The following is a 14,778-nucleotide window of genomic DNA, read 5'->3' as shown; positions in this document are numbered from 1 at the left end:
TGGTTCGTATGTATGTAATGTATCTATTTTACAGGTTTATCGTGACGCCGGCTTTGGGCTCGGTTGAAAACACCCATGTCCACTCCATCTCTGCATTTGCAGCGCGTGGTATCGTATCGACCGCGTCGGCCATTTCCGCGCCGTTGCTCTTCCAGGTCCACTCTTTTGGCTCCAGTGCTATATAGCCGGCTTCGCCGAAATGCGATGCGGACGCGGTATCCAGTGTAGGGCACATGGGACCGCACACTTTGTTGCTATCGGGCGATTGACTGACCCGCATTCCCTGGGCGCGACCGACGCGCCGCCTTTCGGCCTCTAGCCAGGACGTGCGTGGCAGGCTTCGCAGATCGATTTTCAGATCCGTTTTTGGTAGCTGCGTAGCGCCGATACTGGACTTGCGTCTGCGCCGCAGCACGCCACCCTCGGTCGACTCTGCTTCTACTTGGGTGCGGCATCGCGATTGATCCGGCATGCTGAGTGTCTCCTCCGACGGATTTTCCCACCCCAGTGTATCTTGTGCGTGGAGGCGGCGTCGCGCTGCCCGCAGCTGCTCCATCGTCTCTATATCGGCATCTTCTTCTTCCTCTGATTCCTGCAAGTCATTCGAGGCAAACGTTCCGCCGGAGAGAGATCGGAGCATCGAATCCCGCCGCCGCATATCCGTAGACGTCATTACACACGACGGGGGCAAGAGCTCCGTGAAGTCGACAATCGGCACCTCCGTGTAAAGCGCATGCCGCGCCGTATCTTGCATCGCCGCTGCTTGCTGCTAATCAATCGGAATGCTGCTGCGCCGATACTTCCATGCCACGTGACAACAAAATACGTACGCTCCGTGTAACCACACACGGGCCCTTTTTATTGGCGCTAAAATGTAGCCAATCGCGGCATAGCAATTCCCAAACGCTGGCGTTTCCAAGCGCACTTCCGACTTGTTTCTCTTCCAGCCTACTCTGCGAAATGGCAACGCTCCTTGTGCAGCGCGTGGTGGCACGCAGCCTGGTGCCAACTGCATCCATTCGTGCGTTTTCAATGTCGCGCTCTGCAGCGCTGGCAACACACAGGCCAGAGGCTCCGAACTCGACTGGCCCGACGCTTATTTCGCCCGTTCATGACCAGCTGAACATTGGCCTCGACCATAACCCAGACAAGCCACGCTCGCACTTGGCACGCCCTCCGGCTCAGGCGCCAAACTATTCTGATGGTCCCAGTGCACTGGAAAAGGCAGGCCAGCTGTTTCTCTTTACCGAGCTTGCGCGCGGTCTCTGGATCACGCTGGAAAACTTTTTCCGCCCGCCATACACGATCCAATACCCGTTTGAGAAGGGGCCTTTGAGCCCACGCTTCCGTGGTGAGCATGCTTTGCGTCGCTACCCCACAGGCGAAGAGCGGTGTATTGCTTGCAAGCTCTGCGAAGCAATCTGCCCTGCCCTAGCGATTACGATTGAGAGCGAGGCTCGTGACGACGGTTCGCGCCGCACGACGCGCTACGATATTGATATGACCAAGTGCATTTACTGCGGTATGTGCCAGGAGGCGTGTCCCGTGGATGCCATTGTCGAGACGCAAACGCTGGAATTTGCAACCGAGACCCGCGAAGAGCTTTTGTACAACAAGGAAAAGCTGCTGGCGAATGGCGACCGCGCCGAAACAGAGATTGCCTCGAACATTTACGCGGACCACTTACAGCGTTAATACCCGCGCATGCGAACGAATGTGCTTTGATAGATGTGCACTTGTAGGAATGTGTACCATTTAGTAGACTATTGCGGAGAAGCGTGCAACTGGGCAAAGGGCAGCGCCATTATTGTGTCTACAAAGTGTGCCACGCCACGCCATAGCGGACAGTCTACACCAACGAGTCCTCTCCCTGCATATCCATCGACGTTCCCGGCTCGTACGCCCCTAGCTCTGTAGACTGCAGCATGAATGCATTTCCCGAGTGCAGTAAAAGCGCATCGCCATCGATACTATCTCCATCGCTCAAGATCGGCGTTTCCTCATCGAGGAACGCATTATTTCCCGCGTGTGACATCGGTATGTGCGAGAAATCATCCTGTTCATCCTCTGCAATCGTCGCGCCTGCATGCGTGCCTTGCAGCGCCAGCTTTGCACCCTCGCCCATCGCATTCACCTCGCGAATACAGCGTGGATCCAAATCCACAGCAGTCGCGAGATGGTGCGTAATCTCGCCGAGGAACTGGCGCGGAAGACGCGTTTCTCTGGGCGACTCGCTTGGCGAGGTCGGCGGTGTTGCATCCGTATACGCGTCTTCTGCAGTGAACCGCCCACCGCCGAGGCGCATGTACGAGCGCGCAAGAAGCAAGTGCACCTGCGGCTCCATCGGCGCGAGCGCGCACACCTTGAGCAGCTCCGTGTGCGCGGCAGCGCGGCGCAGTGCTGCTTCACGCGCATTCAGCAAAGGGACGTCGCTCTCCTCGCTAAAGACCTGGTTGCGTTTGCGCAAACTCGTATGCACGGTGCGGAGCAAAAGCTGCGCCTTTTTCAAACGGGTCATTGCCGCCTTGGGGTTCATCCGGATTGCGCGCTGGTACACTGCCAGCGCGCCGTCCAAGTCACCCGTCTGCTCCAGCGCCCAGCCAAGCAGGTCGAGGAGGACGGGATTGCTGCTATTAATCAGGAATGCCTCTGCATACGCCTCACTGGCAAGACCGGGATTGCCCTGGCGGAGGTATACTTGTCCAAGCCCTGCAAGTGCGTTCCAATGCCGCTTATCGCAGCGGCGCGCGCTGCGAAACAGACGGATCGCACGCGATGGCTGATCGAGCTCGAGCGCTTCGTAGCCAGCAAGGGTATATACGTACGCACACTCGGGCGACACGAGCGTCGCCTGGTGAAAGCACTGGTATGCAGCATCGTGCTGGTGCTGGAGCGACCAGGTATTGCCCGCGGCGATATGCGTCTGCGTTGCGCGCGGATCAATTTCCATCAGGTCCTGGGCGAGCGCAGAGAGGGCAACTTCGCGGTGCAGCTGAAAGAGGACGAGCGAGTAAATGTCCATGTGCATGAGGAGATATGGCTCCATCTCGCGCGCAGTCACAAACTGCTTTTCAGCCTCAGCATAGTCGGTCATGTCGTGCAGTGCGCGGCCAAGCAGGCAGTGCATCGCTGCGGTGCGGCGGTGCGGCGCGTCGGGCTGCAGCAAAGGCACCGCCTCTTGTGCCTTGTACAGGCGCACCAAGCGGTACGCCTCGCCGATATCACGCAGCAGCGCTAGCGTCCATTCGCGCACGTCGCGGTCAGGTCCAGGCTTGCCTGTGCCATTCTCTGCACTCGCGGGTCGCTTGTCTTCGGCGCTGGGTGGGCGCGAGCGCAGGCCAGAGTCGGTACGCGACGCGACGGCTTTGGGCGCGCGCGATCGGCTCGCGGCGCGCGGCAGTGGCTCGGCTGCCGCAGCGACCTGGCGCCGCGCAGCGAGCGTTTGGGGCACCGCGCGTGCTGTTCGTGGCGCATCGAGCTTGGGCGCGGTTGTGGGGCGCATCGGCGCGCGATTTGTGTTGGTGCGCGAGGTGGCAAGCGTGCCTGGCCGCGGCGCATCCGCTCGTTGGCGCTGTGCGAGTGGCACGGGCGGCACGGGCGGCACGGGCGGCACATCGTCGCGCTGTGGCGCAGCACGGTGCATTCCTGAGCGCACTGCGGCGCTGCGCGGCGTTGCGCGGCGCACAGGTTTTGAGGACGCCGTGCTTGGCATGCGCAGCGGCTCGTCGCTTTTCGTGCGTTGCGCCAGTGTGCCGCTTGCAGGGGTACTCTCTGTCTCCTGCATATCAGCAAACGCTTCAGCGGCTCGTGGCGCGCTTGCCATATCGCACAAAGCGGCCCATGCACCCCAGTTGAGCGGATCGGCTTGGCGCGCGCTGGTAAAGTAGGCGGTCGCATCTGTGTACCGCGCCTGTTTCATCGCAATGCGCCCCAACTGTGTGTACAGCTGTGCAGTGGCAAGATCGCGCCCACCGTCCAGCACCTCCTCTGCCTTGCGTTTCTGTGCGGGCCGTGCGTGCGCATGAGTCCATTCCAGTGCATCCTGCGCTTCGCGGAACCTGCCAAGCGCCGTGCACGCAGCAGAATACACGCTCGCACATCCAAAGTCCTCAAACGTGGCGCGCGGGCCCCGTTGCAGCAGGTGGACTGTCGCGAGCGCCGAGGCGCGCGAGGGCGCGCCTCCGAGCGCACACGCCTTCTCGTCCCCTAGCGACGAAGGCGAGAATGGGAATACGAGCGATGCGCCACCAAAGAGGTAGCACTGCGCAAGCACACGCCGTGCAGGCACCGAGTCTGGATCGAGCGCGAGCGCATGCAGCGCATAAAATGTGCCCGACGCAACATCGGGCGCGAGTGACGGTGCTAGCGATGTGGCGCGGCCCGGGATGCGCATGTACTCTTGGGCAAGCTGAACAAGGTACTGCACACGCCGTGCATGCACCTCCGAAGGGCTCCGTGCGCTGCTGTTGGGCGCACGGCCGATGCCCTTGGTAGGTGCCTTGGCCGCCATGGTGGAGAAGGTGTTGTTTCGAAGCACGTGACATCTACTCGCAACGCCGCGCGTGTCGTTTGCCTGCATGGAGTCGATCGAGCGCAGGCTGCGGCGTGTGAAGCACATCGTGCTTGTGCTGTCCGGAAAAGGGGGCGTAGGGAAGAGCTCTGTAGCTGCACAGCTGGCGCTGTCATTGTCGTACGGAGTAGATGGCTACGAAGATGCAGAGGGTGGCAATCGCATGCGCGTCGGCATCCTCGACATTGATCTGACCGGTCCGTCGATCCCGCGTATGCTGGGCGTTGCAGACGAAGAGGTTCGCCAGAGCACGGATGGATGGGTGCCGGTGTACACGGACTCTACGAAATGCCTGGCGGTGATGAGCGTCGGGTTCTTGCTGCGATCCAAGAACGACAGTGTGATTTGGCGTGGGCCCAAGAAACAGGGCATGATCCGCCAGTTTTTAGGCGATGTGCGGTGGGGCGACTTGGACTACCTGATTATCGATACGCCGCCCGGCACGTCGGACGAGCACATCTCGCTCATGGAAGCGATTCACGCGTTCGGGCCCGTTGCTGTCATGGTCACGACGCCACAGGCTGTTGCTTTGAATGATAACCTGCGCTCGCTCGATTTTTCACGCAAGGTTGGATTGCCGGTAATGGGGATCATTGAGAATATGAGTGGATACGTTTGCCCGCATTGCAGCGATTGCACCAATGTCTGGGGCAAAGGCGGCGGTGAGTCACTTGCAGAGCGTGAGCATATTTCCTTTCTTGGTCGCATACCGATCGATCCTGCACTGGTGCGTGTGTTGGACGATGCACTGGAGGATGCAGCAGAGCTCCAGAAGAAAATGCAAAGTGGCGATGAGGCCGAGCCGCTTGCGGGCACTGCGTTGAGCTACGCCACCGCACAGCGGTACCGGCGCAGCCAGACGTTTGCCATCTTTCAGCAAATTACCGAAAAGGTACTCAAGTATACCCAGGGCCACGAGCACACACAGTAGGATATAGTGCGCTGCAACAACAGCGCACACGTGTAGCGAGTACAGTCTTTACGATGTGGTGCTATGTATGCTAGGTATGCGCTTTAGTCAAGGTGTGCACCACGTCACTTCGGTTTATCAAAGATTGCACAAATCGACTGCCAGACAACAGCGGGCTTCTGCGTCGCGTCAATCGGTGACCAGATACCCCGCTGCTTGTAGTACTCTGTCACAGCACGGGTTTGCTGGTGGTACGTACTGAGGCGCTTACACAGCGTCCCCTCATTGTCGTCCGAGCGGTGCATGAGCGGCTCGCCAGTGACATCGTCCGTCATCGGAACAGAGGGAGGGTTGAACTCAGTGTGGTAGCTGCGGCCGCTTGCGGGGTGGACGAGACGGCCGAGGATACGGCTGATGAGCAGCTGGTCAGGAATTTGGAGCTCCACGACGTTGTCGATTTTCTGCTTGCGCCTCGCAAGCATCGAATCAAGCTTCTCTGCCTGTCCCGAGGTGCGCGGGAAGCCATCAAGGACAAAGCCCTTCTGGCAGTCTTTGTTGTTCTCAAGCTGCTCTTTGATCATGTTTACCATGATTTCGTCACTGACCAGGCTACCACTTTCCATGATCGCCTTGGCCTGTTTTCCGAGATCCGTACCTTGAGCAACCTGCTCGCGGAGGAGATCTCCCGTGGCGAGGTGGCACACCATGTTGTTGAAACGCTTGAGAATGTTTGGCGCTTGCGTCCCTTTCCCTGCACCCGGCGGGCCGACAAGGATCATACGTATGCCCTCAGCAGAACCTGCAGGGCCCGCTGGACCCTGCAGGCCTTGCTCGAGCGTCTTGATTTTTTCGTTGAGCTCGTTCACGAGCGATTTCAGGTAGCTCAACTCTGAAGCCATGGTGGATAAAGAACAAGGCGCACGCCGGTGCCGAACGGGAGTTTGCTTATTCAGCACGAGACGGTTCTCCACACCGCACCTCGCTGCGCTGCGCATGCGCTCCTATGGCTGCGCCACCGCATTCCTCCTCGTCGCAGCTCTTTAGCGACGACTCATCACTTTTAGAGGCATTAGCACATGTAGTCACACCCCAAGCAAGCAAGGCTGCGCCGCAAACTGTGCACGCTGTCGACAGTGCACCGTCCAGTCCGACGCTTACAGACGCTCCGCCGTCGCCGGCGGCGGAGGCACACGCACGCAAAAGCCCAGCCTCGTACATGGAGGGAGAAGCGTACAGTGGAGTCGAGTTTGGCGAATGGGGGCAGTACATGCGCAACAAGCGCGCTAAGCTACGTGTGCAACAGGATGCGATTCGCGAGCGCCATTGCGTATCGGACGCATTGCAGGGCTGCGTCATTTATATCAACGGGCGCACGCAGCCGCCGTATGCCGAGCTACGGCGTATGATTATGGAGCATGGCGGCCAGGTGCTGCCGTACCTGGACCAGAAAGGGCCATGCACACATATCGTTGCATCGTCGCTCACGCCGCGCAAAGTAGAAGCGTTTCGCAGGTACCGCGTGGTGCTGCCAAGCTGGATTGTCGAGTGCTGCAGAGTACGAAAAAAGGTGGACTGGACACTGTGGCGATGCCCAAGTATGGACGTGCAAGGGCATGCCCCGCTGTTTGAAAAGAGGGAGGAACATGCGGCGAAGGCGGTGCAGCGGACGGCGTGGCGTGCACAGAGCGTTGAGAATGATATGCGAAGTGTGCAGTTGGCGATGGAGAAGGCCGAGCATGAGAGCGATGATGTGCAGCAAAGCACGGAATGTGAGCTGAACGATGGAGCACACACCCCCGCTGCATTTCATCAACGCACAGCTATTCCAAGCGATGCACAGCACGATGCAAGAAAACAGCTGTCAAGTTCGCCACCCCCTCTTCCCCCCGCCCATTCTCCTTCCTCCGCTTACTATACCGGTGCAGGGAACCAACATGCCGCGTCCCTCATGGCCAGTCCATCGTGGCGTGCCGAGCACACGGCCGCCAACAGCGAGTTTCTAAACGGCTACTACGCCAGCAGCCGCCTGCACCACCTGAGCACCTGGAAATCGAATCTACAGGACCTTGTCGCTCAAGCCACCACGGAATCGGCCCGGCCACCCATGGATGCACTTTTGCACGGCATGGCGCGCGTCATTATGCATGTGGATTTCGATAGTTTCTTTGTGAATGTCAGCCTGCGGTCCCACTCGGAGCTGCGCACAAAGCCGGTCGCGGTATGCCACGCACGTCAAGGCGACAGTGTATCGAGCACGTCGGAAATCGCGTCCTGCAATTACATTGCGCGCTCTTTCGGCGTGCGCAACGGCACGAGCCTCGGGCATGCACGCAAATTGTGTCCCGATATCCACACCCTGCCCTACATGTTTGACGCGTACTACGATACCTCACTCCGCTTTTACACGCTGCTTACGCGCGTAGCCGACGCACTCGAGGTCGCGAGTGTCGACGAGGCGCTCATCGATGTCAGCTGCCTGCTTGCCTCGCTGCAAAGCGGCGTATGCAGCACCGAGCCAGCGCTGCACAGTGCGTACGAAATGCATCTGCCCACCTCGCCCACCGCCGCGCACGCCCTTGCCGAAGCACTCCGCGACATGATATGCGATGCGACGCAGTGCACTGCCAGTATCGGCATTGGCGCCAACGTTTTGCAGGCGCGCCTCGCTACGCGGCGAGCGAAGCCAAACGGCGCATTCCATCTCGAGGCACACGCGCTGGAGTCGTTTATGGCGCCGCTGCAAGTGCGCGATTTGTGGGGCGTGGGCTGGAGTCTCTGCGATCGGTTTCATTCCTGGCTTGGAACACGCAAGGTGGGCGAGATTATTGCACGCACAGACGAAGCCCATCTGGTGCGTCAGTTTGGGCCGAAAATGGGCAAAACACTGTGGGATAAGCTGCACGCGCGCGATACAAGCACGCTGCAAGCCGCGCGCGCGCGCGCAAGTGTCGGTGCACATATCAGCTGGGGCGTGCGTCTAAGCGATACACCCCAACTCGTTGCTTTTGTCGAGCGTGTATGCGCCGAAGTCGCACAGCGCGCTTCGCGACTCGAGCTGGTGGGAGCGCAACTTTCTGTCCAGGTCATGCAGCGCGCAAAGGATGCGCCGACAGAGGCGCCCAAGTTCCTTGGGCATGGCCGATGCACGACGCACCACCGCTCCAGCAAGCTCCATCCGACGTGCGAGGCGCGTGCTTTGATGCATGCCGCATGGCCGCTCGTGCAGAGCTTGCGTATTCCGCCGCAGGACGTGCGTGGGCTTGCGGTTAGTTTGCAGCGCCTCCAGCCCATGCTTCGACGTATGGAGCAGCCGCGCTTGGCATTTCCCGTGCTTCCTTCGGCAGATGCTGCCCTGGAAGGGAGCGAAGCGAGTGCGTCAAGTCCTCCTTCTCCTTCTTTCCATATTCCCCCTGCCTCCCAGCTGGATCTCGACACCGTTGCACAGTTGCCCCCCGCGATGCGCGCGTGCATCGAAGCCCGCATCGAGCAGAACGTGATGGGCGCATCGGCGGCGCACTTTGCCGCCCAAGCGCCGCACGTACCCTCGGCAAGCTTAGAGGCTCAGGCTGCACCACTCGGGCTGGACGCCGAGGTGCTGGCACAGCTGCCGACGCCGCTGCGCCACGAAATTCTGCACGCGGCTGCGCCGCAAACGCCGCACCGCACCGCGAAACGCCACGCTTCCTCCTCACCTCGCACGCCAGGATTCGGCCAGAAATGCAAGAAAAGTCCAGCGCGGCGCGCACACAGCGTCTCGCCCGCCAAGCACGCAACGCTCGCCGTGTCCCCACCCAAGAATTCTGCATTTCCAGCGCTACATGCACTCGCAATCGACCCGGACGTGTTTTACGCGCTTCCTGCGCATGTACAGGCAGACGTGTACGCCGAGCACATGGCCGCACACACGCACAAGACGAAACTGCGCAAAGAGAAGGCCAAGGCGCCCGAACGTACCGCGGCGCAGCGTCGGCGGCACGAAGCAGAGGCTGCTGTGCAATACGAGGCCAATATCCGGCTCCGTGGCGCGCGGTTTCCAGACAGCGACCCGGTCGTGCAAGAGGCAAAGAAGTGCGTTGGGGAGAGTGTAGGGCGCGATCCGCGCGCGTCGCTTGTTTCAGCACCGTCGACGCATACGGGAATGCTGCACCCATACCTGCCACTGGCGACGTTTCGGGATGCCGTGCGCGACTGGTACGCTACGTGCGGGCATGCTGCACCGAACCCTGCAGATGTGGCACGCTTTGAGTGCGTATTGCTTGCGTGCGTGCGTGCACAGCCGCCGGCACTAGGCACCATTTCTGGTATGCTTGCGTGGCTTGCGTACCTTGTTGAGAACGGCGTGCCTGCATGGAAGGAGGCGTATGCGCGCGTCGATAGTGCTGTGAAGGAGGCGGTCGTGGCGCATGTACGTGGCCGGCTGGCATGATAGAACGGCGGTAGATACCCGCGTAGGAAAGTGGTGGGCTGTGCAGTAGGTTCAGCATGCATTTGTCCATAGGGGATGGGCGCGGTTTGGAGGAACCGTGTGGGTTTGTTCCCTGGATCGCTCCGTGCCACGCTACCCCAGCCCTTGCCGAACGCAAGCTACATGGAGTCAAAAAGGATTGGTCTATGTTTTCAGCAACGTAGCAAACGCAGTCTGCATGTCGATTAAGTCCATCGCCTGGTCCACCTCAAGACGTTTGCGTGCCGCGCCCAGCCAGTCGCCCGCCAGCACTTTGCTCCAGCCGCGGAGCTGGTTGAGCTCGCGCGTGGCGCTATCGAGATCGTTGTGGTCCAAGTACCATTCCGCACGTGCAACAGTGCTCGCGACATCGTCTCCCGGCACGAGGCCCTTGCGTGCAAAGAGCAGCGGACTGAGTGTGCTGCTTACAAGGTACGCCACAATACCAGCCCCTTGCTCGGGAAGGAGCGCAACCTTGCGCAGGCTCGGCGCAAGCCCAAGGACGAACCACTCGTGCAGCGTAGCAGGACTCTCCACGCCGTCGTTTGCCGCATTCGTCGCGTCGACAGCGGTGACTGCGGCGCCGACAAGCGCGTCCTTCTTGGCCAGCTCGGTGCGCCGCAGGCGGTCGAGCTGCTTGGAGAACGTGTGGCGCACATATGCGTTGGGCTCGGCGCTCGGCGCATCGCCATCAATCGCAGCGCGCAAGGCACGCAGGCTGGCAGTTGCCGTGTTGAGGTGGATCGTCTCCTCGAGCGATTTCGCGTTCGCCTCGGACAAGCTCTCGATGGAATCCAGCTCCGACGCAAGCGCATCGAGATGCGCCAAGCGCCCGGCACGCTCTTCCTCGACTTTGGCGTGGATCTGCTTCGCCCATTTGCGCTGCAGCTCGACGCCTTGCGCCATGACTTCCTGGCGCAGACGCTCGTTAATGATGGCAGACTGCGCCTCGAGCTCTTTGGCAAGGCGACCCTTGAACAAGGCCGTCTCCTCGTCCTGCACCTTGTCCAGCTTCGTCTGCCAGTCCTTGTCGCGCTTGCCGAGTTCGCCGGCAGCCTTTTCCGCGTGCTTGGCAATGACGGCCTCAAACTCCTTTGCCTGCTTTTCCAGCTTCAGATCGAGCTTCTTGGCGTCCGTACGCTTGATTTGGTCCATGCGGCTGAGCAGCTGCTCGAGATCGATCTTGGCCGATTCCAGCACGGTCTTGGCATTCGCGCCGGCGTTGGGCGTATCGCGCAAAAACACGGCAAGCTCATCGATCGTGCCGGCGAGCTGCTTCACCACGGGCTCCGACACGCTCAGTTTCGAGAGCGCCGGCACGAGCTGCGGCAGTTTCGGCGCGGTGGGATCGGCACGCAGACGCGCGTCGTCGTTGTTGGGATCGGGTGCGACCAGCTTGCGCTCCCTGGTCGGCGGCTTGTATCCCACGGGCGCTTCAAATCCTACAGGCAGCATCGCTTCGTACACGGGCTCCTGCGATGCAGGAGCGGGCAGCGGTAAAGCGTCGCGCACATTCTTCGGGAGCGCTTCGCCGACCTTGGCCGCAGCGGCCACGGCTTGCTCACGCACCTGGTCAATCGATTTTTCTGCAAGATCCGATGCCCGCTGCTGCCAGTCGATGTTGGCGAGCTCCTTCATCTTGTCCTGGCCCTCGAGCTTGGCATCCTTCTTGAGATCCTCCAATTGGGTCATCACCTTGCTGTGCAGCTCCGCGGCACTCTTCTCGATGTCGGCACGCGACTGCCGCACATGCGAGTTTTGCATAACCTTGCTGCTGAGATCGCTAAAGCGGGCGCGCACCTGGTTGGCAGCCTTGGCCACGGCTTCGTCCATGTCTAGTTTCTGCAGATCTTTGCGCAGGTCGGGATGCTCGATGAAATCCAGCAGCATCTTGCCGCCGGGAACATGCTCCTCGAATGCGATGCGGAAATCGGTGTTATATCGCGCGCCAAGGACGCCGCCGCCGTAAACGACGAGCGCGCCGAGCACGGTGTACTTGATAACACCCGAGACAAAACCACCTTTTTTGGCAGGGATAGGTGCGTCGGTCGTGTATAGCTGGAATGAGCAGCGCAGTGTACGTACCCTTGCCAGGCGCTGCACCGTTCCAGGGTGCACGCGGGGCCTGAGCATCATTGCGCGAGACATGAAGATCACGCTGGACAAGCGGGAGAGGCGGCGGACGGTGCCGGCGCCGGCACGTGTTTTTGATTTCTTAGTCAGCGACCAGCTCGCACCTTGCCTCGTCTTCGCCATGTTTGATCCGGTGGATGAGGTGGTGACGGATGTCAAAGAGGGCAAGTTTGTCGTGATTCTCGACGATGAGGACCGTGAGAATGAAGGCGATGCGATAATTGCCGCGAGCAAAGTCACGACCGAGCAGATGGCTTGGTTCATCAAGCACACAAGCGGGTTTATTTGCATTTCGCTCACACCAGCGCGCTTGCAAGCGCTGGATTTACCCATGATGGTGCCGCAGAACACGGAGCGGCACAAGACTGCGTACACAATCACGGTGGACTACCTGCACGGGACAACAACGGGGATCTCGGCGCACGATCGTGCCCTGACCGCACGGATGCTCGCTGATCCTTCGCTTGGCGCGACGCGCGACGACTTTTCCCGGCCTGGCCACTTGAACCCTTTGCGGTACACCGAGGGCGGTGTTCAGGTGCGTTTCGGCCACACAGAGGCTGCGGTAGATTTGGTCAAGGCGGCTGGGCTGCCGCCCGCCGGGCTTTTGTGTGAGATCGTGGATCCAGACGATGCCAAGGGCGGAATTGCAGCGCGCGATGCGTGCCTCAAGTTTGCCAAAGAGCATGGCCTCAAAATCACTACTATTGAAAAGTTGCGTGCTTGGCAGAATGAGCACGGCGCGCAGCCATGTACATAGGAGAGCTGCGCACACTCGGCACTGATCGATTTATAGTCACCAATCAATATACGCTATCAACAGTCTACGACACTAGTCGGACAAGCTACGGAAAGCCTCGGCCATGTCCGCAGCGACCTTGTCGTACTTCTCCACAATGGCCTTCTCGCCCTGCTTGGGGTCCTCAAACTTCTGCTGGGTCAGCCCGTACAGCGCGTCTTGCGTATGCTCCCGAATCCGGGCCCATGTAAGGTCAGGGTTGGAAGCTAGCGCGGCCTGCGCATGGTCATTGTACCCCATAATATTGCGGAGCATTCCACTGGTCTTGTAGAAAGGACAGTACTGGTCGTATTCCGAGATACCGTTCTGCTGCAGGTAGTCGTTCTTGACGATCTGTGCAACTTCCAAAATCACCTTGTCGCTCTCGCCCAGCGCACTCTTACCGACAAGCTGCACAATTTCGGCCAGATCATCGTCTTTCTGCAGCAAGTTACGGCACGATGCCCGCAGGGCAGAAAAGCCCGGCCAGTTCTTCTCGTAGTACCCCTCCAAGGGGCTCGTGTAGTTCGAGTAGGACACGTTCCAGTTGACCGAGGGGAAATGCTTCCGCTGCGCAAGCTTCTTGTCGAGACCCCAAAAGGCACCGACGATACCGAGTGTCGCGGTGGTCACCGGGTCGGAAAAGTCACCACCAGGGGGGCTGACGGCGCCCACAAGACTCACCGAGCCCATGCGCTCCGGCGAGCCAAGCGCAGAAACCTTGCCGGAACGCTCGTAGAAGGACGCAAGCTTTGCGCCGAGGTACGCAGGATAGCCCGAGTCGGCCGGCATCTCGGCAAGACGGCCACTGATCTCGCGCAGTGCCTCGGCCCAGCGCGAGGTCGAATCGGCCATCATGGCGACATTGTAGCCCATGTCCCTAAAGTACTCTGACAGCGTAATGCCCGTGTAGATCGAAGCTTCACGAGCGGCGACTGGCATGTTGGACGTGTTGGCCACTAGGGTCGTACGGCGCATGATCGGCTGCTCGACGCCGTCAGATGTGAGTGTGAGCTGAGGAAACTCTTCAAGCACCTCGGCCATCTCATTTCCACGCTCACCGCACCCGACGTACGTGATAATGTCCGAGTTGGAGAACTTGGAGAGCGCCTGGGAAATCACCGTCTTGCCACAGCCAAACGCGCCGGGAATCGAGGTTGTGCCGCCCTGGATCGCAGGGAAGAGCGCATCGAGAATACGCTGCCCAGTGAAGAGGGGGTAGTCGGCACGCAGCTTTTCGGCGACGGGACGAGGCGCACGGACGGGCCAGGTATGCATCAGCTTGTGCTGCTGCTTCTCGCCGTTGAACTCGGTCTCGAGCACCACGTCGTCAACAGTGTATTCGCCCTTCTCGGCAATGTGCGTAATGGTGCCGCGGGCGCGAGGAGGCAGCATGATCCTGTGGTCGCGCACGAGAGGATTCTCGAGCACGGACCCGTAAATATCGCCGCCAGTGATGTGGTCGCCCACCTTGAACTTGCCCGGAGTAAACGACCATTTTTTCTCGCGGCTCAGCGCGGGCGTATTTACACCACGGGGAATGTAGATACTCTTGCTGAGATCCGCAATGGCCTCGAGGGGGCGCTGGATACCGTCGTAGATGTTCTCGAGCATGCCGGGGCCCAGCTCCACAGAGAGGGGCTTGCCTGTGCACATGACCGGATCGCCGACACAAACGCCGCTCGTCTCTTCGTACACCTGAATTGTCGCCTTGGCACCGTCAATCCGGATGATTTCGCCGACCAGCTCGTCGTAGCCGACACGGACCAATTCGTACATGCTGGACCCAACCATGTTGTCCGCAACGACGACTGGGCCAGAAACACCAAAGACAACGCCCAACTTGCTCTCGCGGTCCTCGTCGCGGATCTTGCGGGTTTCCCGCTTCGCGTTGTTCATCGCGCCTGCCATGGTGGATGGAGAGGAGCGACGGCGCACGGCGC

At 60.2% G+C, this 14,778-nt stretch overlaps 9 protein-coding genes across 9 annotated transcripts; 4 read left to right on the top strand and 5 right to left on the bottom strand.

Annotated features, from left to right (window-relative positions):
• Nucleotides 1–28: 28 nt before the first annotated feature.
• MVES1_003846 (uncharacterized protein) lies at nt 29–754 on the bottom strand (the record flags this gene model as incomplete). The annotated part of the gene is made up of 1 exon (XM_056208656.1): nt 29–754. One exon carries the CDS (start codon nt 752–754, stop codon nt 29–31), a length of 726 nt encoding a protein of 241 aa, XP_056064631.1.
• A 206-nt stretch (nt 755–960) lies between these two features.
• On the top strand, nt 961–1,695 carry MVES1_003845 (uncharacterized protein; the record flags this gene model as incomplete). The annotated part of the gene is made up of 1 exon (XM_056208655.1): nt 961–1,695. One exon carries the CDS (start codon nt 961–963, stop codon nt 1,693–1,695), a length of 735 nt encoding a protein of 244 aa, XP_056064630.1.
• Nucleotides 1,696–1,849: 154 nt separating this feature from the next.
• On the bottom strand, nt 1,850–4,510 carry CDC27 (anaphase-promoting complex subunit cdc27; the record flags this gene model as incomplete). Its single annotated transcript, XM_056208654.1, has 1 exon — nt 1,850–4,510. The coding sequence occupies one exon, from the start codon at nt 4,508–4,510 to the stop codon at nt 1,850–1,852; it is 2,661 nt and encodes an 886-aa protein (XP_056064629.1).
• A 67-nt stretch (nt 4,511–4,577) lies between these two features.
• On the top strand, nt 4,578–5,501 carry CFD1 (cytosolic Fe-S cluster assembly factor cfd1; the record flags this gene model as incomplete). Its single annotated transcript, XM_056208653.1, has 1 exon — nt 4,578–5,501. One exon carries the CDS (start codon nt 4,578–4,580, stop codon nt 5,499–5,501), a length of 924 nt encoding a protein of 307 aa, XP_056064628.1.
• A 104-nt stretch (nt 5,502–5,605) lies between these two features.
• On the bottom strand, nt 5,606–6,379 carry ADK1 (adenylate kinase; the record flags this gene model as incomplete). Its single annotated transcript, XM_056208652.1, has 1 exon — nt 5,606–6,379. One exon carries the CDS (start codon nt 6,377–6,379, stop codon nt 5,606–5,608), a length of 774 nt encoding a protein of 257 aa, XP_056064627.1.
• A 104-nt stretch (nt 6,380–6,483) lies between these two features.
• On the top strand, nt 6,484–9,906 carry REV1 (deoxycytidyl transferase; the record flags this gene model as incomplete). Its single annotated transcript, XM_056208651.1, has 1 exon — nt 6,484–9,906. One exon carries the CDS (start codon nt 6,484–6,486, stop codon nt 9,904–9,906), a length of 3,423 nt encoding a protein of 1,140 aa, XP_056064626.1.
• Nucleotides 9,907–10,089: 183 nt separating this feature from the next.
• Nucleotides 10,090–12,060, bottom strand: MIC60 (MICOS complex subunit mic60; the record flags this gene model as incomplete). The annotated part of the gene is made up of 1 exon (XM_056208650.1): nt 10,090–12,060. One exon carries the CDS (start codon nt 12,058–12,060, stop codon nt 10,090–10,092), a length of 1,971 nt encoding a protein of 656 aa, XP_056064625.1.
• A 118-nt stretch (nt 12,061–12,178) lies between these two features.
• Nucleotides 12,179–12,817, top strand: RIB3 (3,4-dihydroxy-2-butanone-4-phosphate synthase; the record flags this gene model as incomplete). The annotated part of the gene is made up of 1 exon (XM_056208649.1): nt 12,179–12,817. One exon carries the CDS (start codon nt 12,179–12,181, stop codon nt 12,815–12,817), a length of 639 nt encoding a protein of 212 aa, XP_056064624.1.
• Nucleotides 12,818–12,889: 72 nt separating this feature from the next.
• VMA1 (H(+)-transporting two-sector ATPase) lies at nt 12,890–14,746 on the bottom strand (the record flags this gene model as incomplete). The annotated part of the gene is made up of 1 exon (XM_056208648.1): nt 12,890–14,746. One exon carries the CDS (start codon nt 14,744–14,746, stop codon nt 12,890–12,892), a length of 1,857 nt encoding a protein of 618 aa, XP_056064623.1.
• Nucleotides 14,747–14,778: the final 32 nt, after the last annotated feature.

The sequence above is a fragment of the Malassezia vespertilionis genome, chromosome 9 (genome assembly GCF_029542925.1).
Source record: "Malassezia vespertilionis chromosome 9, complete sequence".
Lineage (NCBI taxonomy): Eukaryota > Fungi > Basidiomycota > Malasseziomycetes > Malasseziales > Malasseziaceae > Malassezia > Malassezia vespertilionis.
Note: the sequence above shows the minus strand (reverse complement) of the source record. Positions and strands in the feature narration are given on the sequence as shown.